Below are 27,414 nucleotides of genomic sequence, written 5' to 3'. Positions count from 1 at the left end.
TAAATCTTGTCTTGTTTTTTTTTAATATGTGTCTGTTATGTAATCCCAGGTATCGGTTCTCCTTTCTCCTGGTGAATAATATTTGTGAGTTGCAAAATTGCCTAAAAATTCCAGTAAGGTGAACTTTGCTTCACATTTGATCTTTTTTATTTGGTATTTTCTGTAAATCTACTCACTGATAATACAGTTTATATAACGTAAACAGTAGATACTAATACTGAAATATACAAACTGCAGCAACATCTGTGTGTAAGACAGTTCAGATAGATTTTTGTTGGTTTTACTTTAATAATTACTGCTGATAGCAGTCGAAGCTGAACTCTCATTACCATACCAGTCTTTGCTGCTCTAGAAGGTTGCTGGCCTCTTCTCTTTCTTTGCGATACTGATCTTCCAGCTCCTGCAGCCTGAAGACAAAAAAACAAAGTGAACAAAAAATACTTGATGTAGGTGGGTGATGCCCTACCTCACTGTGTGTTTTTAAGCCATTGATACTGAGAAAGAAGCCTCAGGCTTGGGTAAAGTGGCAACTTCGGTCACTGCTTCAGACAGAACCACAAAAGCAAATTCTCACTCCATCTGTAGTCATCTACATTTGGAGATATGGAAGTTATGTCCTGACTTCTCCACCTTTCCTGGATGCAGGACCCCGGCATAGAAAAGATCAGACTTTAATGACAGTAGATATATATGACTTTGATTTGAGCATGAAAATGAGGAACTGGATTGGAGGTGGGTTACAAAGCAGCCTGCAGACCAGTAGCAACTGTGGGGATAAAGCTATATAGATTATGCACACCATGTAACAGTCCATGATTACACTGTTTTTAACCTCACTGCTTTATCTGATGCTTTTTCTCTAATACATGAAGACTGGCTCATAAATTGCTCAGAAGTCTCAGACTCAGAAAATATTAAAAAGTAACTGAATGTAGTTTTAGAAATAGCTGCGGGTCTCTGGAGTGGTACCCTCGAAGACTGTTAAATTAAGACACAAGCTTAACTGCTGAGCCCAAATTAGAACAAAGTCCAAAAGAAAAAAACAGAAGATCCAAAACACGAGGAAACAACGTAATCCAAAGCACAAAAATGTGGCAGGAACAAACAGAGCAAACAAAAATGAGCAGGCTGAGGAGACAACAGGGCTATTTATAGACAGGGATTGATTTCTGATGTAAAACTGGAAAGATAGGAACGACAATCAATCATTCAAATCTACTCTAAGAATAAAAATACACATTTTATTCAGTTTATCTTTGCATTGGGACAAACTGTTTCCTTATTGCACCTTGCAATAGGTATAGCAAAATCTAGAAGAATTGGTGCAAACCTGGACCTTTTTTAATAAGTTAAGTTCCAGAAATGGACTTTTACTGTATCTTTATTCCTGAAGGCGTACCTCTGTTCCATTTCTTGCTTCATGTCAATGCCCTGTTTCTCCAACAGCTCCCTCTGAGCGAAGGCCCAGTCCACCGGCTCAACAGGAGTTTCGGCACATGGGTTCTTCTCCCTGTCAGCCCGGGCCTGTACAGGGTGGTTAAACCGGAAGACGTGGCTCTTCCCCAGGATGATGCGATTTCCTGCAAGGGCATCACATCAGATCAGAGAGTACACGTACAAAATCTATGCATATAATGTTTGTGCTAGTTATGCAGAGATTAAATGAAAAGAAATAGGTTGCACCAACCTGATTTCAGAACAGTGGGTTCTGTCACCCTCTTTCCATTAACGTATGTCTCAGCTCCTTCACAAGGCTCAAGGACAACTGCTGCTCAGGAAAAGAAAATTCCACGTGAGGCTTTGCTGACAACATTACAGCAATATTTAACTTTCATGTGCACAGCTACAAGTCTCACTTTCTCCCATTGGGCCAGTAGAACTAGTGAAGGTGCAGTGCTCGTCTTTTATGAAGTGACCACTGAGGACTATATCCTGACGACTGCTGGCATCTAAACGACCGACCCTAAAATACATAAAAGTTAGTATGAATATATATAAAAGCAGGTTAATAACACACTTCATCTATGTAACATTTAGTCCTTTTTCATTTAAAGGGACAGTTCACCTCAAAATCAAATGTAGTCTTTTTCCTCTTGCATGTCGTGATTTTATTCATCTAAATTGTTGGGCTATACAGATGTGCTGAAAGCACCTGAAACCAAACCCCACCCCCAAAACTCAGAAGCAATGTTTGTTTTCAGAAATCATGACCTGGTTACTTTAAAAATTCACAAACGTTACTGTGAACAATTCAAAGCTACACCATCAGATCGCATGGCCTTGCAGAAGAATGCGTCCATCCACCGTGACAAGAGGCTCATGGTGGTGACAGTGTCACAGGAAGTAATCACTGATGGCTTTTTCCTTAGCTGAGCTATATCATTAGCCACCCATACCTTTACTTTGGCCGATGAATCCATAGAAAAAAAGACTTCTGGCAGGAAGCTGCTCACATCAAGCTGGGTGAATTTCTTTCAGTAACCAGGCTGTGATTTCTGAAGAGTGACACTTCTGCTACTTCTCCTTTTGAAATCACATCAGTGTGACAGAGTACGATCACACAGTGGCTAACTGAAGCTAGCAGCTGAGCCCATAATCTCATCAGGAAGGTGTTCACTGAGGACAGGGACCAAGAAATCTGACTTCTTTTTGCAACCACAGGAATTCTCATCCACATACTGCCTATTAAAACCATTACAGCTTTATGGCATGTCCATCTTTCATATACAGTTTATGTATATGAATATATGCATTTATGAAATAAATCAGTGTATGTAGTAAAAAAAATAAAGACTAAATACAATACAAGGGTCAAAATGGGAGACAAACCCCAATCTCCTGGCTGATAAACCTGTGACCAACCTTCTGTGGAAAGTGTGGGTCTCTAAATGGGGACCATTATCTCTCGGTGGCCCATGTAACCACATTCGGTGCATCAAGGGCCGCTGGCGGAGAACATTTTGTGCCAGTGAGGCACAGGCATCTGACACAACATTATATGATGCCATGTGATGAGAACATGTTTGCAATGCAGGCCTGTTGTCTCTTGAAGTTAGATTAGCATAAAAACAATGTCCTTTTTTAATCAGTACCATGCTAATACAGCAGTTCTTAAACTTTTTCTGGTGTGCCCTCATCATAAGCTGACCCCACACTTTTTATGAGTCATTCGCAATAATATGGGAGGCATCTAATAATAAAAAGGATCCAAGTGGGGTTTTAATTAAATAAAGGTCAGCACGACAGCTTCAGCAGACTTTACTTTCTACATAAATCACATTTGTTTACATCGCATTTTCTCCTGGTCTTCCCTGCAGTGGTTCTGTCCTCTCAGGGTGAGAACCGCCTTCCTCTTATTACACTGTAAAATGTCAGCCTCTAACCTGGTGATCCCGTCTTTGATGTAGTACAGCAGGCACTCAGACATCAGAGGGTCCTCGTTGAGGTTCACCAAATGAGGCGTCTGACACAGAACGGGGAATATTTCACTGTTAACTTTCGGCTAGCAATATGCATGAGTCATTCAACATCCATATGTTATTTACATTATAACATATGTCAGCTGTGCACAACAGGTGGTCTGAAATACAAGCTCTCCCAGTAAGAAACATCAAACAATCAGCAATAGTTAAAACCATGCAGTCACTCCCCACAGCGTCCCAGCATGGAGTGTTTAATGAAGTCAGATGTTTTGGGGCTGCAGGCAAGCAGCCATAAATCACTGAAATTAGGGCACTGCTATTATCTTTTCCCCCATGTTTACACCCATGGCTGCCTTCGGTGCAGTGAGGGAGTGTTTGAAGTGAGTAATGAAGTAGATTTAGGATAACACTTAATGAAACAGTGAAACTCTCGTCTGATCTGCCTCGACGAGGCTCGAGCACTCATCAGAGGAGACACTTTAAACACTTCAGAGCTACAAACCTCGTTGGGGGAAAACAGCCCGACTGTGTCGATAAACACGGGCTCGGGCTTTCTAGGGCTATCAGAGGGCTTTGGGGGTAAATAAACAAGCACAGCAGTGAATAATCGAAGCGGTAAGGATTAGATCACAGTGGTTTTGGAGAAGTAGAATACATCTTTTACCTTCTTTGGAGAGAACACACCAACTGTTCCGCCATCTTCTCGCATTGCTACACCCATTTCGGCCAGCAGGGCCTCTCTGTTGACGAATATCATCAGCATACCAAGTGAGATATTTTTTTAATGTAAATATACCTTTTTTTCAACATTGATTCAATGAGAAATGTTGTCTTTCCTAAATAAAGCATAGACCCAATATTATTCTGGAGGTGGCACCAATTGCTCTACACTCAGATCACTGAACGCTTCACCTTAGGCCGGACTGGAAGAAATACTTGTCATTGTCGATCATTTTAGAGGTTTGGAAAACAAGATTAAGATTAAGCATGATTATTTTTTACTTCTATTTTAATATTCTTGAATAAGGCACATTAATGGCAGCATATTACAGCCATCTGAGGGAAACAAATAAATGGGTATATAAAAAAATCATAGATCCTGTGGAGGGTGGTACGACCCGAGGAGGAAACCCAGAAAATGTATCATTAAAGTTGTAAATTTCTAAGAAGAAAAAAAAAACAATTTTCTTGGACAATAAAGTCTCTTTTTTTTTTTTAATCAGGTATTTACAAGGAAAATATTCTCTGAGATTTAAGCCATAAATTTATGAGAAAAGTAGGTTTCTTTCATTTTTGGCCAAACAGTTACTTTGCCAGATTGGCTCAATCTGATCACAGAATTACAGCTAGACGTCACTGCTTCTACAATCCTGTAACCTGAGGACATACCTGCCTGTAGCAGGTTGCATTTGGTGCAATATGAAGTTATTCCTGATTTGAGCCCAGAATCACAACGTTAACACAGCGTTTACTGATGGCCGCTGTGGCGTAGGTGAAGTTATCCAGCCTGTGACTTTAATCTCAGAACACCAAGGTTTCTTATGCTTTTTTATCTTTAGTTTTTGCAGTTTTTGACTTTAATATCTTTAATGTCCTTGAAACTTTGCATTTTTTTAAGTTTTTTTTTTTTTTTTTAAAAAACAACATTTTCCAGCAAATGAACAACTGTAATCTTGGAAATGTAGAAATTTTAATTCATCTTACAGCATTTAAGTTTTTGTATGTGTGTTATAATCCTCCCGTGTTTCTCTTATCTTGAATTATTAGGATGTTGTTCCTGTTTTGGCGCATTTTAGTATTTCTAAAGTTTAACCTTAAAGAGGAAAACAATGCAATAAAATAAATTAAAATAAAACTAAGCATCTCGTTGTCTTACCTTTCCATTCTAATGGCTTCTGTTCTGCGAAGTTTCTCTTCCCAGGTCTCATTGAGCTCAGCGATGATTTTCTCTGTTTCCTGACATTAAAAAATAAAAAAGTGTGGTGATAATCATTTAAGTAATAACTATATCTGGACTTAACGCAAAGAAACATCCAAATTCAGCAATGAAGCAGTAAAATTCCACTATTTTCCAGTATTTTATTAGCTTACTTAATTGCTTACTTTTTAAGTAGCAGAAATTAAATGAACCATATCTGTGATTTCATTAGATGACCTTATGTTGGCATGTAAAAAAGGGTGTGAATATAATGTCTTTGTGCCATAACGTAGAGCTTCATTGAGTATTAAAATGGCCGAAAGAGCCAGGGACACAGATAAAGGGGGGCTCGGGGTGACCCTGCTCTGCTTGTCCTCCTTGGTGCATCATTTTAATTATAACTACACTGCTCATAAAAAGCTTGATTGGCATTCACCAGGGAACACCAGAATTGGTAGGTGTCCCAATGGAGCCCCATTCTCTTCACAGATGAGAGCAGGTTCACACCGAGCACATGTGACAGATGCCACGGCGTCTCGAGCCTTTTTCACGTCTGTCACATGTGCTCGGTGTGAACCTGTGAATAGAGCTGGTTGCCAGTTCTGCTGTTCTTTGATGAATTGAGCTGCATTGTGGTGGGCTGTGAGTACACGTCCTACCAATTTTCTCCAAAAATGCAACGTGTACTGTGTTTGCATTCATAAAATTCTGAATTTAGTGTACCTTTTCACAATATGCTCACTGTGTAATGGCCTTAGTCTGAGTTTTGGTCAGAAATATGCCTGTTGGTGGTCATTTTGTTGGGCTCTGGGAATTTCTGAAGACCCATCTGTTTTTAGGAAATCAGGTTTTGAGCTTTTTTATTGAATCTGCCCACAATTAGAAAGACTCTGAACCTCAACAAATGCCTGGTGAATGTCACTGAAGTTTTATTTCCTGACTGTGTAAGACTGGGGTGGGGGTTAAACGGGGTTTGGTGCTCACCTTCAGCCTCTCGATGGCCTCCCCGCTGCCTGGGCTGAACATGATGCGATCGTGCAGACTGGCAATAGATCCGGCCCGACTGGACAAGGCTGAGAGAGATGGAGAGGGGCTCATCCCCGTCATGGCATTGGTCACTGTGGAGAGATCATCCTTTTGATTCACAGCTTGGCCTTTATTGTTATTGTTCTTGTAATCGGATATGTCTGCCAGGGTGGGACGGGGCGTGGGGAGTGGGGACAGGAAGCGGGGTTTGGGGTAATCGATAACAGGGAGTAAAAGAACGGAGAAATGCAGACAGAAAAGGAAGAGAAGAGAATAGAAAAGAAAGAAGATACGTGTCTTGAAACGAATCTAACTCACAGAGAGAAATTTGAACTGGTAGCACAGAAGCGAGGGCAGCACCAGCAGAAAGCCACAGAGAACTCAAATGATGCAACAAGGAGGCCATCCAGCCACAAGAAGACTTAACGAAAATGTAGCTACCATACAAAACTTCAAGCACAGCGTGAAATGCAGAACCATTGAGAAACTGTTCGAGCAGCATGAGAAAAGATTTCCATTACTCATTCCCATTCAAGCATCTCTACCGAAAAATTAAAAACTGTCATCAGTTACGGAAAACAACAAAGTACGTGAGCTCCGCAGAGCCTGTGTGCACAAACACGATGACTCATTTTCAATGGCGTCTTATTTTCTGCACAGAACATTAGAAAGCCAGAACTCTCAATTAAGATTATTATCTAAAAGCAGCAAGATGCATTTACTGCTCAGCATGCTTTGCTGAAATTATTAATGTCAAACAAATTACTGGAAGCAGAAATCCATTTCTCTGGTAGAGGATCAGACACAGCGATGAGTTTGTCTGATTAGCTTTGAATGAAATTTCTGGGTAAATCTATTATTAAAGTAACACATAAAAAAAGGGCCCCTTATATTTTTCTGTTCAGAGCTTTAGCTTGGTTTTATCGTGGCACCTGAAAGGCCTGAGCAGAAAGCAATAATAACAACCTTGCTGCTGCTGCTATGGCAACACAGAGCAATAAACTGGCCAAGTGTATCACACCCATCCATCTGGACAGGCTTCAGCTCGCCAAGATTGATCACATAATATTGCCTCTGTGGTTAATTAATTTGTGTATTATGGAAAGACTGTAAAAATTTATGGCATGAAAAGTGCAGAAGACCTAAAAGATCCACTATTATGTAAGTGATTATATGTCTGAAGACTACATCATCACCCTCATCTTATCGTTCCTCTGTGCCCTGTTATCCTGCCTGCCAGCAGGCGTTGACAGACTGATGATTCGTAAACGGGAAATGTAATAAGGTAATTATCCAAATATCTTTTTAAAGTAGATACATTTTCTTTCTCTTAAAAGTTCTATTTTTTACATTGAGCCTCACTTAAATTAATGCAATATCATATCATAAATTACCTTTTTTAGGGAACTTGAGAACTTAGGGATCTAGCACAGGAAAGGTGTTATATCACAAATGCTTCACCTGGTCCACTTTTGTATAGCTTTATAGCCAAAACAGGATAAAAACATTTTTTTATATGTACTGCTGTCAGTGTGATCTTTAAAAAGATCTTAATAAACATACTGAGCTGTACTATAATTTTTAAAAATACATAGCTTACTTCTGTTCAAATTATATTGCTACTATTGGCCAACTATACTGTACGTTCTCTTTAATTTATTCATTATAAAATACGGACACAAAACAGTTGGAATAATGCTTGAAATGGAGATAAAGGCAGCATGATTTTCAAATCTCATAAACCCATATTCTATTAACTACAGAACACTAAATATTTAAACTGAGACTTTTTACTCTTTCATGAGAATATTTGGAAGGAGGAAACAGAAGGCTGGAAAATTAAGGGAAATATCGCTGCTAATAAGGTTAACTGGCAACAGGTCAGTAACAGGACTATAATCCTCAATCAGACAAGGAAGGAACATTTTCCTGTTAAGAGTGCAGCAGCTGCTCTCCTCGGCTCCCACACATTTATAGGGTGTTGTTAAAAGAAGAGGGGATGCTACACTGTGGGAAATCACCCTGTCCCAATGTTTTTGATTGTGCTGCTGCCATCAAGTTCAAGATGAGGTCATCTTTTTCTTAGAATGTTTTATTTTGTTAATTGAAAATAAAAATATATTTATGAGATTTGCAAATAATTGCATTCTGTTTTCTCACAACATCCAAACTTTTAAGTTTGTTTATTGAGGTTTATTCAGATTTTTATTACATTGTTATCTATTTTGTAAATGCTTTGTGAATATATTGCTTAGAATATATTAGGGGATTTAATTCTGCACTGCATTGCATGTGTCATTAAATCTTTTTATGTGATATGTGTGTTTTCTTGGCGTACAAATAAAGCACGTCTTACACAGACAGACCTGCCAGGGGAAATGGATGTCACAATTTCTACATCAGGGAAATTAAAGATGAAATGAATCCCATTATGATGCACAAGCTTCCATACTATATTGCTCTGCTGACCTATCAGTGCATCTATAAAGTCATACTCAGATCTCTACAGCACCATAATATGGCAAAGCCTGAATAGGGATGGAAAACATGCTGTTTGTATTTCATTAACATTAGCTTCTCGCGTTTCACTAAAAATCATGTAAAACAATCAGAACAGTTCCTTTGGTGCTGCAGAGAACACTGAAAAACCACTTTAACGCTGCCACATTAATCAGCTGCGATTCTAAGCTGCAGAGCCAGAAGCAAGAAACAGAAAACACACATTTCAAACCCTCGATATCAGCACCAGACGCTCGATATGCTGGGAGAAGAGACAGAGAGAGAGAAAAGACAGCACAACACCTTTAGTTAAATTCTCCACAGGTAAAAATGTTCATTTAGCTATTGGTGAACACCTGAGCACTGCAGTCTTAATATGCTCTACAAGCTCCAAACATTAATCCTGATCTTTCTCTGGGAAAGGAACTGTGCATGGTTTCAAAATAATATAACATCCATCTAATACATCTGTTTGCAGTACTGCAGTAAATGTGGTATCAAGATTAGAGATGCAATGAGCTAATACTATATGTTCTGGCCAATATTATATATACTTTATAACTTATACATATATATATATATATATATATATATATAATTATATAAATTGACCAAAATTAGTGGATTACATTTTGCGAAAAACAAGTATAATATAGTCTCAGCTAACGCACAGAAGAGGCGAGTCATGAGTGAGCATCAACCCCTAACGAAGTGTCAAAAACTGCAGTTCCTTTAATGTCACCCTGAGGCTGGCTCCAAAAATGAGTCAACCCCATGTTAAAATATTCAAATATTCAAAGATGTTTACAGCCAGTTACAAAACAGTTTTACTCTCTATAGATAATTTTTCTACTATAATTCAACCGTTCAACTTTGTGTCTTTGTGCAAACAGGCTGCTAGGATTCTCCTGCTGATGCTGTTTTACATTACCAAGCTGGAACTCTTGACCATATTTGTCTTTTTCAACCATTTTTAAATGATTTGAACAAATATATGGTTTGCTGTACAGCTCATCCAAAAGTTTAGTGTTCCACCAAACACACTATAAACTGTTCAGGTGCCTAAGAAAGGGAATATGATATCGGTGCTTGTGGATAACTGAGGCTGTGGTATCTGTAATGGTTTCTGACATAAAAAAGTGCTACTGAGATGATACCTAATCAAGATGAATTCACGTCCCAATATAAGGAGATGTATAACTTGTGCCGTGTGATTTATGTAGGAGCACCCTGCCTGTTTCACAGGTGGGTGGCTTTTTCATTTTATCTGGATGCTAAATGAAATTGTGGCACACCAAAAGGCATTGCTGCATGGCCGAGTGAGTGTAAGGACAGGAGTGGAGGCAAAACATTTCCTCTCACATAGCACATAACTGGTATGATGTGTTAGCTTCAGATGCTAATGCTAGAAACCACGCCTACACCATTTTTTCGAGCCTGTTTTTAGACACAAATGGGAGAATAATGCGTTCGTGCCAAGTTTGGTCCTACTGCTGTCTGAAACCACTTCCTATCTATTAATTTTCATTAACTTCTTCCCACTGATTTTATTGCCCTGGCTGGTTCTTAATTTGCTTCTTGTTCTATTTGAACAGATCAACATGTCTGTGAGTACAACACGGCTTCTGTGAGCACAGGGAGAACAAATTTGTTTGTGAGTGGGCTGAGCTGAGGCTGACTCTTACAAAAAAAGGTCCAAGACCATTATGAACACTTTAAAATTCAATCTACAGATAATGGGCACATAAATCCAATGAATGGTCCCTTACTCTCAATGATGTCACCCAGGCCCTGAGCAAAGAGGAGCTCTTTCAGGCGAGACACCTCCTCTTTCAGCTCACGCACCAATCGGTTGTTGGGATCCTCGTTGATGACAGCGTTACAGCGAATCTGTTTGGCACGGTCAGCATACCTGGGAATGCAAAAGATCACTGAGACACAGGTGTGTGAGGAGACACACACACATATATACACATTCATAATTCCCCCGACATCCTCGACTCTGCAGCCCGGAGCTGCAGCTGCAACCCGTGAAGGATGTTTGAAATGTGAAAGTGAGGCAAGCCTCTGAGGGAAACATGGATAACACAATGCCTGCGTTTCACCGACACCGGTGTCCTTCAAAGCAGCTGTGTGGGAGGAAAAATCTGCAGCACAAAATGTGCTGTCTGCTCTGTTTACCTGAGCGTGCTGAGGGTCTCATCGTAGTTGATATCAGCTGGACTCAGAGCAGCAACCATCGCAGTTCGAGAATTTCCCCCTGACAGAGAAGAACAGATGTAAATTAACATGCTTTGAGTTCAGAGTGTGTAGAACTACTTGATTGTCACTAGTTCTGCATGAATGTGGTGTCAGGAAAATAGGAAAACACTCAAGTCTGAACAAGAAGTTAAAATTTAGATTTTGCTACACCCAAAAAAAGTCAAATGATTACATATAGTACAATTACATAAGTGCAATATAAATCTTACATTTAACAGAAAAGTTGTGGTTTGCATTAAAATGTAAAAGTGATTAGCTTTTGGGGTTCAGATGCATGATTTTCTGGAGGGATTTTGTTACATATCGCAGTGATGTTAGAAAAATTAGAGACATTTGATGCCTTTGAAACAAAAACGGTGTTCATACCCAAATTTTCTCTCAGTAGCCAAGTCAAAACTGAATCTCGGTATGGAATGAAGCTTTCTGCCTTTTTCTTCTTTTTATTCTGTTTATAAATAAAAGACACACAAAAAATCAGCATTAATTAATTTTTTCTGCGTTTGCTATAGGTTCAAATAAATAATGAATTAGGATAATAACATGTAAGTCACTTACCTTATTCGGCCCAGAGTCCTAAAATGAAATGAGACAGTGGAAACTGTAATTTTTATCCAACACAAAATCAACTTCATCTTAAAAAATACAACAAATGGTTAATACAGACCACTTCTGCCAAAGCAGAGATGACTTTCCCCAGTGTGGTTAGAGATTTGTTGATATTTGCTCCTTCCTGTGACAGAACAGTAGGCAGATAAGGATTACGATGACAGTAAGCACGGACTGCTTTAACAAGGATTTAGTCGGATAAATAAACATGATTTAAGATTTTTTTTGTAGTGTTTTCACCTTTAGCCTGGTCCCTTTGGCTCCGGTAGAATCGGCCCTCTCACTGCCAGCCAAATCCACCAAACTGATTTTACTGACCTAGAACAGCACACACCAAATCAGTAGAATCCAAGATGTAATACATGGGCTTTCAACAACACAAAAAAAGAATCAATAGGTATTCATCTTTATGTAGAGACAGGCTTCATTAAAAAAAACAGCTTAAGAATTATCCTCATGACCTTCAAGGAGTCATTGATTTCCACTTCCCATCAAGACTTAAATCAGCGTCATCAGTCAGAGGGCAGATAAACCGAGACAGCAACTCGATGCTAAACAAATTCATTGAGGATCAGATAAAAATCCTCTACCTTCTCGGTGGTGTTATCCATCTCTGTGTCGTGGCGTTTCTGGGTGAATATGATGTTGAAGACGGCGTGCGAGCGACTGCTTGTCTCATTCATGTTGGTGGCAGCCACAGTCCTGCACAGAGACGATGAATTTTAATTACTTTGTACAGTTCAGATTTTAGCCAGCAGGATGTGGGTTTAAGTATAATTTAATTAAAATGTTTTTTTTTATGACACACTCATAAAACAATATTCAAAGTAGAAATAGGTCATTACATATAAAGAGTATTTTTTTAAAGTATATTTAGTGTAACAGCAGGTATGTTTACGTAAACTTAATGGTCACTGTGCTTGTGTTTTATCCCCAAGCCTTATGACACTTCCCATCTTTATGCTTCCAGTTTTATTTTGATGATTAATTTTAATAAATTTTTTGTCTATTGATGTTTTAATGTTTATATATAAATATTAAATCCCTTCTCCCTTCTCTATCCCTTCCATGTTTTCACTGTATGTATTTATAGATGATCCGAGTGGATGCTTCCATCTTTCCGAAGAAGATGCAAGACAGATTTTTAAAACGGGGTCAAAACTAAAGCATGAAAAACCATGATGTTTAGATTTAATTCCTTAAGCGCTAAAATCAATTTTCTACCAAATCAAGGGCCAAAATAAAAAACCGCAGGGTCTAAGAACAAGACAGATCTTTTAAAATCTAGGGTCAAAGCAATGCATGCACCATAAAAACCATGATGTTTAAACCTTTAATTGCAGTTACTTTAAGAGAGAAAGAAAGATGCTACACGTGGCTAAAATCAATAGAGTCTCTCTTTAATTAGCCCTTTCATTCATTTCATTTCCTCTGGAGCTAAAATAAAGCTAAATAGAATTTGCAGTCCCCAAACAGCCACTTTAAGCTTCCCTCAAAAGTGCCTCCATAACAACTGTCCATGAGGTAAACTGTTATATAACTTAGTGGTTTAATTTTTATAACTCACTGAATCATAATCAATCTAGAAGCTTTTGGAAAATTTTTATGTAAATATCTGATGAATAATAAGCCCTGCTGTGATGAACAGCTCGCTTAACAAGTCTGTGCTTAAGTTTTGTTGTTAATTGGCAGCTATATGTGTCCTTAGTGTTGCACTCACACAGTTTATGGCAGTTTATGCTACTTGCTAACCAAGCTAACGTGCTAACTTAGCACTACTGTGGTTCACTGCCTTTTCCTGAGACTCGAGAAATGGTTGACTACATTACCTAGCCTTGTTGCCAGAATCCATCAGGTCCTGGATGTCATTGTAGGAGGTGACAGCCAGCTTGGACAGGTCCTCCACATAAGGTCCCATTAGAGGATGCTCTCGCACACGCAGGTGCCCTTTGTTTTTTGGGTTCAGCAAGTCCCGCACACGCTCACAGTAGATTTCCATGTAGCTTACCTGTTTCAAATTGACAGTTGATTGAACATTTATAACAGATGCGAGGTCTGAATTCACTGTATAAACAGAAGGGGTGCCCACACTCACCTCTACAGAATAGGACATGCTGTTGTCTGTATTATAATTGATCTTTGTAAAAAGGTCTTCACATAGCTGGAAGAGGAAAACATAATAATACGCAAAAAGATAAATTATTTAATTTATTATGTGCCCTGTTAAATTAATCATAGTGTGTCAGTACCAGGGGAATAATTCCTTGCTGATCCTTCACATCCTGTTTCCCCATCATGGTGTAGGACTTGCCAGCACCCGTCTGACCATATGCAAAGATGCAGACGTTGTAGCCTTCAAAGGCATGAAGCAACATTTCCTCTCCGATGTCTTTGTACACTTGCTTCTGAGATGCATAATTGACATCTTCGGGCTGTGGACAGAGATCAATAATTGGTCATTTAAGACTAAAAATGTCTTGTAAGGCTTGAACAAATAAAACCAAAACTGATGAAAATATGTGGATGCGTTGTGCTTGGGCTCCGGGGGTGCACGGATGACTTACCGAAGTGTGAGACCAGTAGGAGTAATCAAAGTTGAAGCTCTTGTTGTCTTTGGCCTGCTTGGGGTTGATGATGGCTGAAAGACAGGACAAGGAACATGGGTCAGAGGGAGGGTGAGAACCACCCATGTGAAACTGGATCTGACCTGGGTTGGTGTCATGTTGTGCTAGTAGAGCTGGAAAGGTTTCAGTCACCTCTCCTTTCTGCATCAACAGCTACCTTTGGGATTAAATTATTGGGCTAGGCCTACATAAATTCATCACAGATAGGCATCACATTGGAACACTTCAACCAGACGAGGACCAAACAGAAGGCATTGGAGACCATGTCAAATTGTAAAATCCAATATTTGTTAAATCAAAGGCTGAGGTCGCACCCCGTCAGCCAGTCAATGAGGTAAACCAGCTGAGAAACAGGCAAAAGGCCAGTTATTTTGTTACCTGTTAGGACTTTTCTAGGACACCTCGCGCTCAGCTCATCTTTCAACAGCATACAGCTTGAAACAACCAGCCGCTCTTAGCTGTAATATGTCAGGCTTCGCTGACCTTTGGTAGCCCTCCAATAAATTCCACCTTTGTCAGTGTTATAACTTTCAATCTTCCCAGAAGGCCAGTGAAGTGTCTATATGCTTTTATGTCTTCCTGTGTCTGCCAGCTGTTCTGTAAATCACAAATCCTCCATGAGCTATTTAAGCATCCATCTCAGTACTCAAACAGGAAATGCCTTCTCCCCATTACACATTAAACAGTGTATTCACACAGCATATGCATATTGATAGTGTATAACTTCATCCCAGTTTAAAGGGACAGTTCGCCCTAAATCATTTTTTCCCTCCAGAGTGAATTGCTTTTTTTTCATCCAGACTGTTTTGGTGAAAGTTGCCCAGTTTTAGAGATATCGACTGCAGAGATGCCTGGTTTCTGTTAAATATAACGGAATAAACAAACAAAAAATACATCTGAAATACTCAATGTTTCATGATGTAGTTACTCAAAAAAAGTGCCAAAACCTTATTGTGAAAGGTTTTGTGCAGGAAGTAGGAAACATGCATCTTCTCATGAAGACAGGCCGGGTTTAAATATTAATGGCGTCTCCTCTCAGCTGATGTTGGTCAGTGAAGATGGCGGAAAGGATAGTTCCTACATGACACTGCTCACATCAAAGGCTGTGATTTTTTAACAAGTATTTCAATATTTTTAAGAAGGGATGTTGAGTTATTTAAATGCTTTTTTTTTCAAGTTTTGAGCACCAAAATACACCAGATTTTCAGATGTTCATTACATTTGAGAGAAGGCAGACGTCTCTGCAGCCATCCCTGAAACAGCACTACAGCCTAGAGGAAAATATGCAAATTTGATTTTGAAATAAGCACTAACAGTCTGATCCCCAGAATGACGACAACTCAAGAAAATCCAGTTAAACAGTGATTTATAATTAAATCATATCGTACTGATGGCTGATCCAACGTCATGTTAAGGATGTCTGCCCCGTGGCCTGATCGACATGATGATGATACACTGGTTTCAAAAATAAAGCATAGAGTATTTAAAGAATTTTCACTGGAAAAGGTTTTGCACTTCGAACCAAATGACTAATTGCAGCTTTTATAGATTTAACTTCTGGAAAAACACATTTTTGGGGAAAACAATATTTCGAGTAACACGGAAAACCTTTGATAATATTATTCTGCTTGTTTTTCATTTTTAGACATTACACTATGAACACAACGTAAAATATTAGATACACAAAATTATCTTTTTTTCTGCAAAAACATCTAATAAAGAGTATTTCTTGAGATTTTTTTTTTTTTTTTTTGCTGTGCATCAAACAGTTTCACCCTGATTTGTCCAAACTCAGCAGACACAATGAAATCGAGGTTTGTCTGCTTTTTGTTTCTTGCATGAATACCACTCCACATGTTGGTGTGCCCACATATCTCATTTGGTCTTGGTGCCAACATGATGCTTCCTCCCTGCTCCCTGGGCTCCAGACCATTTTCTCTACTAATGCAGATGCGGTCGATAAAAGAGGAAAAGGCCCAGAGCTAAGTACGAGCTCAAGTAAGTGTACACAGTATTATTTCCTCTCTACACTGCTACTGTTTCCAGCTATGAAATATAGGCCAGTGTGGCTGACTTGGGTTTCAGATTTCAGATCTAATCCTCGCCATGACTAAGAGATGAGACTTCACTTACTGGCCGTGACTCATCCTGGTACTCTGGAAGAAGGCCAGATATGAACATAGATGTACTACAGTCCTCATATTTGTCATACTTATCCAAGCAGTGTAGTCTGTATTTGCTGCTAACAGAAACAATTTCAAGAACCATAAGGACATTCGAAGAGAGGATCTTCAATCAACGTCAATACACTTAAAATATGCAGTTTTAAAGAAATGTGTTCTTCTTTTGCCCATTTTTCACCTTTCCACCAAGTTTTAGGATTTTTGGCCTGCGTAGGTTTTGGTTAAAGTTAAACCTGACTGAAAGTTCAAAAATAATCCTCATTCATCTTATCATCATCGTATCTTGTTGCTAACCATCACAAATCTAGACTGCTCACTAATTATTATTAATGGTTAGCACTGTTGCCTGTGCTGCTTCTGTCACACAAACATGTTCTACCCGTCTGTGTGGATATTCTTCAGAATCTCCGGCTTCTCCCACCATCGGAAAACATGCTCTGCTAATGCTGCCTATCTGAAACAGGATGCTCTCCCAAAGGAGATTACTAAACTCTCTACTTTCACTTCTTATTTAAATAAGGGTTAAAAAAAGGGTTACAAATTTAAAAAAATAACAGCTGCCGAAACAAAAGACAGTTCCTATGTAGCAATGAAGGAGTTTGTGCTGCTTCACTGCAGCTTATTCTGTGTTGCATCTTTTATTATGCAGTAATTTCCTTTTCTACCATATTTCATTAAGCAGTATTAGTAGTCACATTACTTATTGCTTTTAACTGGGTATATAGTAAATATCACCTATAACACGATCAGGAAACTGTCCATTCTGACAGAAAACGCTGATCTGGTTTTACAAATTCTGGATTCACTCACTCGGTAAATAACTGAAAGGAGACATGGACTACTTTATCAAACCTCTAAAATTAAAAAAACTCAAAAAAACAAGATTTCATCATTGCCCAGAAGCCTTCGCAGTATGACATCCTCTCTAAACTTACTCATCTTCGACAGCGCTGTGATTCATACAAGATGAGCCCTCTGCATCCCTACTTAAGCACAGAATACAAGAGTGTCTTGCATTCAGATAAGGTAATTACTTTGGAGTGGTGGTGACTGGCAGCACGAATTACCATCAGAGCAGAAGTACCGGGTACCGCCTTTGCAGACTGCACGGGTACAGACTTCTTTTATACTATCCTAACCAAGCTTGTTAAATGCATGTAAGGTTTTTATTTGCAATTAAACATTTTTCTGAAAGTAGCCACAAACAAAAAGAGAATTTCTGACAGAGTAATTGTTGAAACTAATTTAGTAACCGACCATATATGAGGGCTGCAATGAGAGACAGGAGCAGGACTGAGTGTTTAAGATCAATAGCTGAGGTATCTCTTCCAGTGATCATCGCTTATCTCTCCACCATAGGACAGTTTCTGCATCATTTCAAGCACACAGAGGAGACCTCCTTCAAACTTGACCATATCCACTTTTGCCATCTATCTTCCCTTTTTATGATGGAAGCACTTTTTAATTTTTAGCTGTAGATTTAATTGATGACCCGTCAATAAGTGCAGACAATTAGATGAGAATAGTGAGCAGTTCATTTTCTTCCGTCCTCGTCACCACGTCTGGAGTGTTTTGAAGTAAAAGCCATTCATTTTTACTATACACATAAGATATCTTGGTAATCAAATATTAAAAATGTATGAAGACGGAGAAACTGCTGATCATATATATTTTTTTCAATGTTCTAAATACCCAAATACCTCAATAAAAGCTGTTTTTAATTCAGTTTTTTGCATGGAGATAATTAACTGAACTGTAAAAATATGTGATAACAAAATATTTTAAGTTAATGCAATTTGACTTATTAAAACAACAGTGTATATTTACAATGTTGAATCTATATTTCTTTACAAACGTTTATTCTATGAATTTTTAAGTTAAGGACTTATTGGGGAAAAAAATTAATTACTGTTTACTGTTTTGTTTAATCTTTTTGCAAATGTTTACCACCTCAAAATGTACTCACAACAATGTATTCTTATAGCTGTGTATTATGAAAGAATACCACTACACTGTATTCCAATTTTGAGCATTCCATATGTTTTCTATTTTTCTAATATTTCCCTAATAACATCAAATAATCTTTTTACGTAACTGTGACTGAAAATAGTACTGCTCATGCTGATCAGGTGGCCCAGTTTTAAAGTTTCCCACTTTATCAAATGCCTCCACTCATCACTGTATCTGTCATTCCTCGTCGTTTTTCCTAATTATAGCAGCGATTATCTGCTCGAGGTTAATTTCAGTTGCCCTTCTGTCATGTTTTCAGTATCCTTTTACTGCACATTCCATGTTTGTCTTTGTCATAGCTGCTAGGTCTTCATAATTGTGACTGAGTGATGCTGCTCAGGACTGTCACGGCTGACCTGCCCCAGTCAATAGAAGAGGAAATGTGGTTGCGTCAGCAGGTCTGAAAGAGGGGATATGAACTCACTGACAGGGACTGGAGGAAAGCCACGTAGATGCTATATTCAGCCGCAGCAGCTGTTTGCTGATTTTTATCTGAGTTTATGAAGTCTGACTGTCAAACGAGTCTTTGCATGACGCACTTTTATATAAAAGAGCAGTAATCATTATGGTAAAGAGGGTTTTTACTACACAGATGAAGGAAAGGCATGAATCCACATTTTCTCTCAAAAAGACGTTAGTTATACTGTTACCGGAAAAAGTCACAATGCTGGATAATAAATAGAATAGGGAATACTGGGAATTTCACCCTTGTTTTTAAGTTCAAGTTTGTCGTTATCGTCTTTGAAACAAGGGAGGGGTGAGTGTCTGAGTGTCAATCCTAAACACTTTAAAGAATACCCTGCTTTGGTGTCTATTTTACTCTAATGGAGATGATGATTTAGATCAGCATTATGATGTACTAAAGACCAATTTAAAATAGCAATTGAGACCATAAAGTCACCATAACAGTGGTTACCAAGGTCATAAATCAAATGAGAATCATGGCTGTTTTCCCACAGGCTTTTAAACTACTCTATTCACTTCCTGCTGCCTATGAAAGAGCATCAAGGTTTAGGCTACAGCCATCTTCAATATGCAATTCATAACCTTAGCTCAGTGCACTGTTAAGCCCATGCTACTTGAATGAGAAACAGGGCAGTTTTTTTGGAATATAGTCCAAATGGGATATAATGCATGAACACATGTGAAAGAAACCGCCAAATGCATGTTAAAGTAATGCATCTACATTCATATACCTGATTAGATCTCTTGCTTTTACATATATTACTACCTGTTATGTTGCGATGGTGAAAATTTTGATGTCTTCCTAACTTTTCTGCAGCAAAATTAACAGAAATCTACAGAGTATTTGCAGCAAGTAGTCGTCTAAAGAGAGGCCCCTTATTCCTTCAGGTCTTTCCCCTGCATCTTAATTAAGGTCGGCGTGGGAGGGAAGCTCTATCAGACAACAAGATTACTGCCATTCTCCTGCTTTGTGGGAACTGGGCTATTGACCCACACATGAATGTCAGGGAGCACAAAGAAGCGAGAGACACACACACACAAAATCCAGAACTCCTTCGTCTTTTCCCTTTCTTCAACCCAGACTACAGAGAGACAAGGGGGCATTTATACCCCGATTCTCTATCCCCTCCAGACACTGCAACCAATGGGCTTTTTCATGACATCAGCCTGCTCACATCCTCCAGCCCACATCCAGAGCTATTGACTCAGTTTGGAAGAGAACAATCTGCTCCACTGAAAGACCGGCAGTCTCACTGAAAGCAGCTTTGTGCATCTGAAAAACGTGAAGCTTCTTAAAAGTGTTGACAGGATGTTTAAAGTCTGGGTTTTAGGAAAAATAACTGAAAGAGAAATATGATAAATTCACACCTATAGCTGACATAAAGTGGTGACTTCCTTTTAATATGTAAGAATAAATGGAATAATGTGTATCTTTTTCCAGATTAAGGCATCAACATAATATGAAATTCAGAAAGCATACTGCATATATTTATTGCAAGCCCCACTGTGGTTTTAATAAACTTTATAGGGCAGGTGTGATGCATGTAAACTGTGGCTGAAAATCCTCCATTGTTTCTTTCTGGTGGAGAACAACAGAAGCAAGCCTCTGCTGCAAAAACTCATATTGCATTCACCTAATTTATTAGCACTTGTTTTGGTTTTTGAGCAGTGCATTATTTCAAGCTGCAGCTCCTGTGGGCTGGGCATCAGATCTAGCTCATAGCAGCAGCCACTTTGTTAGAAGGTCGTCTTAAATTTCTGATCAGAATTAGAAAAATCAAACACAAATGCTTCCATATTTGCCCACATGCAGGTCTGACTATACCTTTTTCAGTAATCTGTGTTATACTAGATTAAAGTAGACCGCTGTATTAGAACCAAGACCAAAGCTATCACCACGATTGTTTTTTCTGAACCAGAGGTGCCATTGAAATCTGAAGGTGACAGAGAATTTGTGGGCAGGGCCCAAAACCTATGGAATAAACCTGATTTTTAAAATTATTTTATTTCTCTGTTTAAATGATTTCTAGCTTAAGTGTGAGACCCTAGTATTCCTTCTAGTTTTATCATCTTTGCAAAGCAATTTACTGTAAAGCACTGTTTTGCACTGAACAGTGCAACACAATGATGGCAGTGTTTCCATGAAATCATGAACTGTTTTAAATGTACGTGTGTGGATAATGTCTTTGATAAAAACATAAAAAAGGGATTTGTGTGATTAAAAATCAAATTCACAGATGACTTAAAACGGTACACCTTCAAGGACTTTTCATCACTCCACATGCTGCCAGTTTATTCCCAATGGACTCCGGTACCTCTGGTCTATGTTTACACTGCTGAAGTAGGCAAACACTTATTGTTCACTGCCATAGAAACAGAGGAGGAAGCCAAACGAATCAACATCACTCCTACTGTACAGTAAAAAATGTTCAAACCATCACGCTTGCGAGTCTTTAAACACCATCCCACATAAAAATATGACGGCCCAAAAAGGCCACCCAGCTCATTGTGTAGTCACCCGTGACATGAGCAGGGAGGAGGGAGATGCCTAAATTAGGCCAAATGGTAAATATTTTAGGAAGACTCATCAATTATTGACAAACGGCTTTACCTTGCTAAGCAGACTACATATCGAGTGTCTTTCCAGTCTCTTCGCTCAGTCCTCTGTTAAATCTATGAATGTGTGGTGCTCTTAAGTACATTTTTTTTTTAAAGTGAAGGAAACTAACAGAGCAGGTTTGGTAGGAAAAATAATGCGGCTGGTTTTGGATTATAACAAAATTGTTCACTGCATACACTCGAACAGAAAGATTAATTATAAAATGGTGAAGAAGGAACAATTTTTAATCTGTATTCATAAATAGCAGGACTTGTCCAAAATAAATGAGGAGATTATGTCGCCTAACACGTGATGTTCAACTGATTTGCAAAGCTGGTGATGTGATAAATCCTTCACTGCTTGCTCTGTTTAGCTGCTGAAAAGGTCCACCCTGTAGTAATTACATATTGTCTCAAACAAGTTCAGTTAGATTACATTTTTTCTGAGGCATGAAAAAAGTTTGCTCCCACAGAAACTGAGTCTGAGTCTCTATAAAATGTTGCTAATTTGATGTGTCTTGAAATACGCCTTATATGTACAGAGGAAATTAATGTTTCAGTAATCCAACCACACAAAAAGGTTAAAGGTCGAGGTGAGCTACAGCACAGCTGGAAAACCTTGTGCTTAATGCCTCGTAGAAGAAGAAGCATCCCTCAGGTTAAGCAAACATCGGTCAGACTTAATTACAGTTTTACTTCACTGTATAAGTCAGCCTTGAAGATAATAAAAAACATGCACTTTTTTCAGTAAAACCACAGCCATGTCTTCAGTTCTATGAAAAAATTCTAGTTAGAGTACTTACTAGTGGTGTTTCCAGACATCTGAATGATCAATTTGCTATCTTTCTCAATCTCCCTAGAATTGAAGGGGCGGACCCGCACCGCCACCTTCACAGAGGCCCCTGCCATGGTGCTGTCTTCTTAGCACCTTGGGGTGCTTTCTGTAATGCCGGTCTGCAGGTCTGTTGAAAGGAAGAGAATATGAATTACAACTGAGTTGCTGCCAATACTAAACTAAAAACTAATGTGCAAACCACTCCCCAAGAAACCCAGAAACTGCAACTTAATCAAAGAACTGAGTGAATCCAAACAGGCTTAAGCAGTATTTTAACAGCTAATTCAAAGTAATGGATAAGCAGTAGAAACAGGAAGGCAAAAGGAATGCATACATGATCATAATATATAAGTTATAGTCATAAAGTCACTAAAGAGTAGAGAAGGAAGACTGAAACATAGAGTATAGTTAGTAGTATATTTTCTGCCACATTTCAAATTCAAATCCCCTCACGATGACATCATCAGGATCTAAGGGTAAAAAAGCTGACCGTTTACAGCTGTGGGCTCAAAGGGATTACTTGTACATACACTGATCAATTATCTGGAACTTTGTTCATGTTTAATACCACCATACTCCACTGTAGGAGTATACATAAGTCAGGAAATTAGAAATAGCAAAATAGGTTCATGTTAACTTAAAATGCAGTGATGAACTATTAAATGGACAAAAAGCTTAACCACAGACAATAAGTTAGGCCAGCTTACACGACTGGTAAATGGGGAGCTGAAAGCTTAAAATTAGATAAAAAATGTCTAAAGGGTTAAAACAACTAAAAGTAATTTTAACTACTTTTCAGGGGAGGGAGTGGGATCACTCAATCATCAAAGTTTATCCAGTATCCTAATAAGCCAGCATTCTTCTGATTGGCTCCCCAAAAAGAGCATGTGAAAAGCAAATGGGTGGGGCCTCGATATGACAGATCAATCTAAAAAAAAAAATCAAGCTTTCTGCTCACATGAATTTCTTGAATGCCTGATGACCTCTTTATTTCAATTGTTGGCCATGTTTAATATCAACTATTATAATTAGCTATTCTGTACAGTTTAGTAAAAGTACAGTTCTAATTTTAACATCGTGAAGAAGGGATACTTGAGTCCATTTCCCAGGCCTACAGAGGCATGTTATATGAAAAAGGTCGGGAACGACTGTCCTTATTACTAGATTTACTGGTTTTATCAACATCCATCAGTTCGTAAGTGATCGTCATGCCATAGCAGACTTTTCTAGCATGTGCTCTGTTGCATAATATTACAAATGTTGTCTTATTTTTGCATTATTTTGTTAAAAATTGTAAAGGTGGAATATTGCATCTTGCGGTTGATGAGACTGGGACAATAGCGTAGGGCAGGGCTGAGTGGCTGTAACATGAAAAGACCATGCATGGTCAGCTACAGCCAGGGGAGTAATGGATAATAAAGCAAGCTGTAACAAAAGAAGTGCAGCAGCAGCTAAATGTCAGGCTGTTTCTCTGGATGACAATGGCACTGAAACCAGCCACAAATCCAGGGTCTGGCTCCATTCAGCAGCTCCATTTCACCAACGACTCGTCACGCAGTCGCTCAAAAGGCAAAAAATTTACATTCAATAGATTTTAGTGTGTGGTGGGTGGATCAAGTACAAGCATGACTCATCATCAAAATTTTTAATGTGGTTATCAATAAGCTTGATAGCAAGCGCTATGATACAATTAGCTTTCAGTGATGCTGCATCAGGTACAGCTATGAAAATTAATAAGAGGGTCTGTCATTTCTTTTACTCAATTGATGCCTAAGATTTGGGATCAAGTCAGATTTGGTACCAATACTCAGAGCGTGTTCGTGACTCAGATTGTCTTTCATCGCTGAATGTAAATCTGCTGTGTCACCCTGATTCCTGGTACATCCTCTGCAGCTGGCACCTGAACAGATTCACTTGCGAGATGCATGCAGGGAACATATGTACAACAGCAAAACAGGTGTGAACTGACTGCAGGCTAAAAATCAGGATTAATAAATGAAAAGGAGCAAATGGTGTACAAGGTGTGCCGTAAATCGACTCTGGTTTTGTTATCTGAAATGGAAATATTAATCATGTCACAGTGCAACTTGTGCATCTTGTGAAAATATATTTTCACTTCTTTTTTCCCCCTTCCCACATAACATCCATGGTCATAATCTGCTCACACACCAATCAGCTGATGATGGAGCTCAGCTGGGCGGCCACCATTTTCCCAGTGACAAAGACTAAAATAATTCACATAATGTTTTTGACAAGACTTTAGGCAAATTTTCCTTATTGATTAGGTAACTGTGAATTTATTAAATGCTTTTTAAAAAACAACTTTGTTTTTCAGGATGGAAGCAGCTCCATAAAACGCAAGTCATGGACACTGTCGTTATTAAGCTAAAACTGACCATTTTGACTTGATAAAAACATCATTTATTGCGTCATTTCAGCAGCTTTTGACGTTATGACACAACACTTTAGCGCACACGTCTACCTCACCTTTCCCCCAATGACAGTGCATTTATTGCTGCCGTCCTGCTCACACAAATAAAAGCCTCTTTATTAAAAATAGACGCAGTTAAATAACATGACAGCACATAGCTGGTGTCAGACAGCAGCTTTAATGTCTCTGTATCGCTCTAGGCTGCCTTTTTCCCGACAATGACAGCCTCTTCAATGGCCGCACCCTAAGCCCATCTCTCCCCAGGAGATTTAACACTAGGTAAATAAAGACTGCTTCATTAAAACTGCATTAGCACTGTGACAATGGTAACACTGAAAAAAAGCCGCCCTACCTCGGCAATGCCAATAACGTGAATTGGCTCTATTTGTCGTGCTCGTCTGTTTTATTATCCAGCTCCGCGGACACCTCCACCACCTCCGCTGCTCTCCTCCAGGTCTGGCACTGCCCCTGCTAACAGCTTCCCTTCTCCATGAAGGGCTGAGGAGGTCACCGCCTGCTGGTGCCTTGTACCTGCACCTCCTCTTCCTCCACCCGTGACTGCCAGTGGGGACTCAAGGAAAACGGAAAGGCAGCTTGAAATGTTCGGCCGAAGCGATCAAAACGGCTCTGTTGTCTCCCTGTCTTTGGCAAGGATGCTCGAGCTCCACTGAGCCAGTGACATCATCACCGAGGGAGGTAACAGCATCAATGCAGTAGTGGGAAGAGAGAGAGAGAGGGAGAGGCGGAGGCAGGGAGTGGGATTAGTATCCCGCTTATGACCTCTTATGAAAGCTGTAATAGAGAAAACCCTTTTATTAAAGGTAAAACTCGCGGATAGCGGGGGAATTTGTGTTTTTCTCGAAGGGTAAAATCAGCCTGGATTACTTGGAGGATTGTTTTGGAAGCAGTGCATGTGAGGACACACAAACGCTGTTGTACTTGTAAGGTTTAGTAGGTCAGATCAGGGACATCAAGCCGAGAGGAGACAAGTGGCACAAAGCAGGTCGCCGCGCATGGAAACTGAGTGTTCACCGAAACATCCAATACAGCTTCTTAGAGTAGAGCCAGGCCTCGGGAACGGCATCACAGCAGAAAGCAACAATATAAGACCCACATTTTTTATTTTTCTTGAGATGTGTTTATTTATGACATTTTTGTTTCCGCATTGCAGTTTTAAAGTGTGTCGCTGTATTTTACTGGAGCAAATAATAAACGTTGATTGGTAAACAAACAATACGTGCAGTTTGTTTTTTGACCTGTTATGAAAAAGGAAGCAGCTAAATGCACATGCACCTATGTATGTATTCTTTTAAGACATGCAGCCCACACTTTAGTTTCCACTTATATGTAGCTTCTTGAAAAAATTTAAAATATGTGAAAACCATCATTTCCGGATGATTTGTCATACCTTAATTCCATCCATGTTCTGTGGATTAGAACACCTGAAACAGGAAAAGCACAGATTAAGACACTTTTTGACAACCATGACTCAGTTCCATGAAGTGAACTTAATGAGTCTCAGCTTTATAATTATATTAATTGCATTTTCCCAAAATATAGATTTTAAATCATCGCAGTAAGAAGCACTGATGTCATATTATGTTTTTCCATTGATCAATAACATTTCTGTTAAATTTTCCTTCAGAGAGAGGACAGTTTTTACAGGCAGAAAAAACACTGTCTGCTTCAGAGAGATACTCAGACTGTTTTTTTTTTTTCATGTACCACTTTTGCTAAGTGACAAGAAATAGATAAACACACAATTTCCATCAGATGGAATGAATGAAAACTCAAAAACACATCTTTCTAGCTCTGTTCTTTCAAATTTACTGACTACTTTAAGGCGTGACAGTATGCCTATTTGACAAATAAATACTATAATGTACTCCATTTAATATGCACAGCAGCATTTTTTCTACAAGTGCCTTATTTATTACATTTGAAAGCGTTTACGCCACACACCACACAGCTGGATCCTCTTAGTTAAGAGTTGTCAGGAAAGGGGGTCTGACAGCTGAAGCCTGTACCTCCCATTCTACTTTTAAATATCCACAAATAAGCTTTCAGTCTGAGCGTGAAGTACTCTATTGGGATAATAACATAATATAAGCTTTAAGATAAGATGTGGCCTTATTATTCAAGATTTTGCATGTGAGAAGAAGAATTTTAAATGCAGTTATAGTGACTGGATGTTTCCAATTTAGCACTGTTGACAGAGAGCAGTCATTTTTGCTTAATGTGTACATCGAAGGACATATTGTGGTCAAAAATGACTCCAAGATTCCCCTCAGTGCTGCTGGAGGTATCTGCCCAGAAACCATGTTTCTAAGAACTTTAGGACTGAGTACAATAACCTCAATTTTCGTCTGAATTGGTACTAAAAGTAGTAAATAAGAGGCCCCTGTGACAGACTGGTGACCTGTCCAGGGTGTACCAGTTTCTCGCCCTATGGCAGCTGGAATAGGCTTCTATGACTTTAAGCAAAACCTTTAGTTTCACTGGTTGATTTGCATCACCAGGCTTCATGGATATAAT

The 27,414-nt window shown here is 39.0% G+C and overlaps 1 protein-coding gene across 2 annotated transcripts in view; it reads right to left on the bottom strand.

Moving 5' to 3' along the window:
* The window catches only part of kif1aa (kinesin family member 1Aa), a 49,575-nt gene extending 23,594 nt beyond the window's left edge, over positions 1 to 25,981 (bottom strand). The window contains exons 1-22 of one of the 2 annotated variants that reach the window (XM_039607328.1): positions 25,232 to 25,981; positions 22,417 to 22,575; positions 14,298 to 14,371; positions 13,983 to 14,165; positions 13,829 to 13,894; positions 13,563 to 13,741; positions 12,324 to 12,435; positions 11,974 to 12,051; positions 11,792 to 11,857; positions 11,683 to 11,700; positions 11,494 to 11,572; positions 11,047 to 11,125; positions 10,635 to 10,777; positions 9,089 to 9,127; positions 6,325 to 6,458; positions 5,299 to 5,378; positions 4,087 to 4,162; positions 3,384 to 3,463; positions 1,857 to 1,963; positions 1,688 to 1,768; positions 1,400 to 1,580; positions 335 to 407 (exon numbers count right to left, since the gene is read on the bottom strand). In XM_039607328.1, coding sequence (XP_039463262.1) covers positions 335 to 407; positions 1,400 to 1,580; positions 1,688 to 1,768; positions 1,857 to 1,963; positions 3,384 to 3,463; positions 4,087 to 4,162; positions 5,299 to 5,378; positions 6,325 to 6,458; positions 9,089 to 9,127; positions 10,635 to 10,777; positions 11,047 to 11,125; positions 11,494 to 11,572; positions 11,683 to 11,700; positions 11,792 to 11,857; positions 11,974 to 12,051; positions 12,324 to 12,435; positions 13,563 to 13,741; positions 13,829 to 13,894; positions 13,983 to 14,165; positions 14,298 to 14,371; positions 22,417 to 22,522 — 2,034 coding nt within the window. In that variant the 5' untranslated portion in view covers positions 22,523 to 22,575; positions 25,232 to 25,981. The remainder of the gene's footprint in view (positions 1 to 334; positions 408 to 1,399; positions 1,581 to 1,687; positions 1,769 to 1,856; positions 1,964 to 3,383; positions 3,464 to 4,086; positions 4,163 to 5,298; positions 5,379 to 6,324; positions 6,459 to 9,088; positions 9,128 to 10,634; positions 10,778 to 11,046; positions 11,126 to 11,493; positions 11,573 to 11,682; positions 11,701 to 11,791; positions 11,858 to 11,973; positions 12,052 to 12,323; positions 12,436 to 13,562; positions 13,742 to 13,828; positions 13,895 to 13,982; positions 14,166 to 14,297; positions 14,372 to 22,416; positions 22,576 to 25,231) is intronic. The other variant, XM_039607329.1, reaches the window with a different exon arrangement.
* Positions 25,982 to 27,414: the final 1,433 nt, after the last annotated feature.

The sequence above is a fragment of the Oreochromis aureus genome, linkage group 23 (assembly GCF_013358895.1).
Source record: "Oreochromis aureus strain Israel breed Guangdong linkage group 23, ZZ_aureus, whole genome shotgun sequence".
In the NCBI taxonomy this organism is placed as follows: Eukaryota; Metazoa; Chordata; class Actinopteri; order Cichliformes; family Cichlidae; genus Oreochromis; species Oreochromis aureus.
This window is presented reverse-complemented; position numbering and strand designations above follow the sequence as displayed.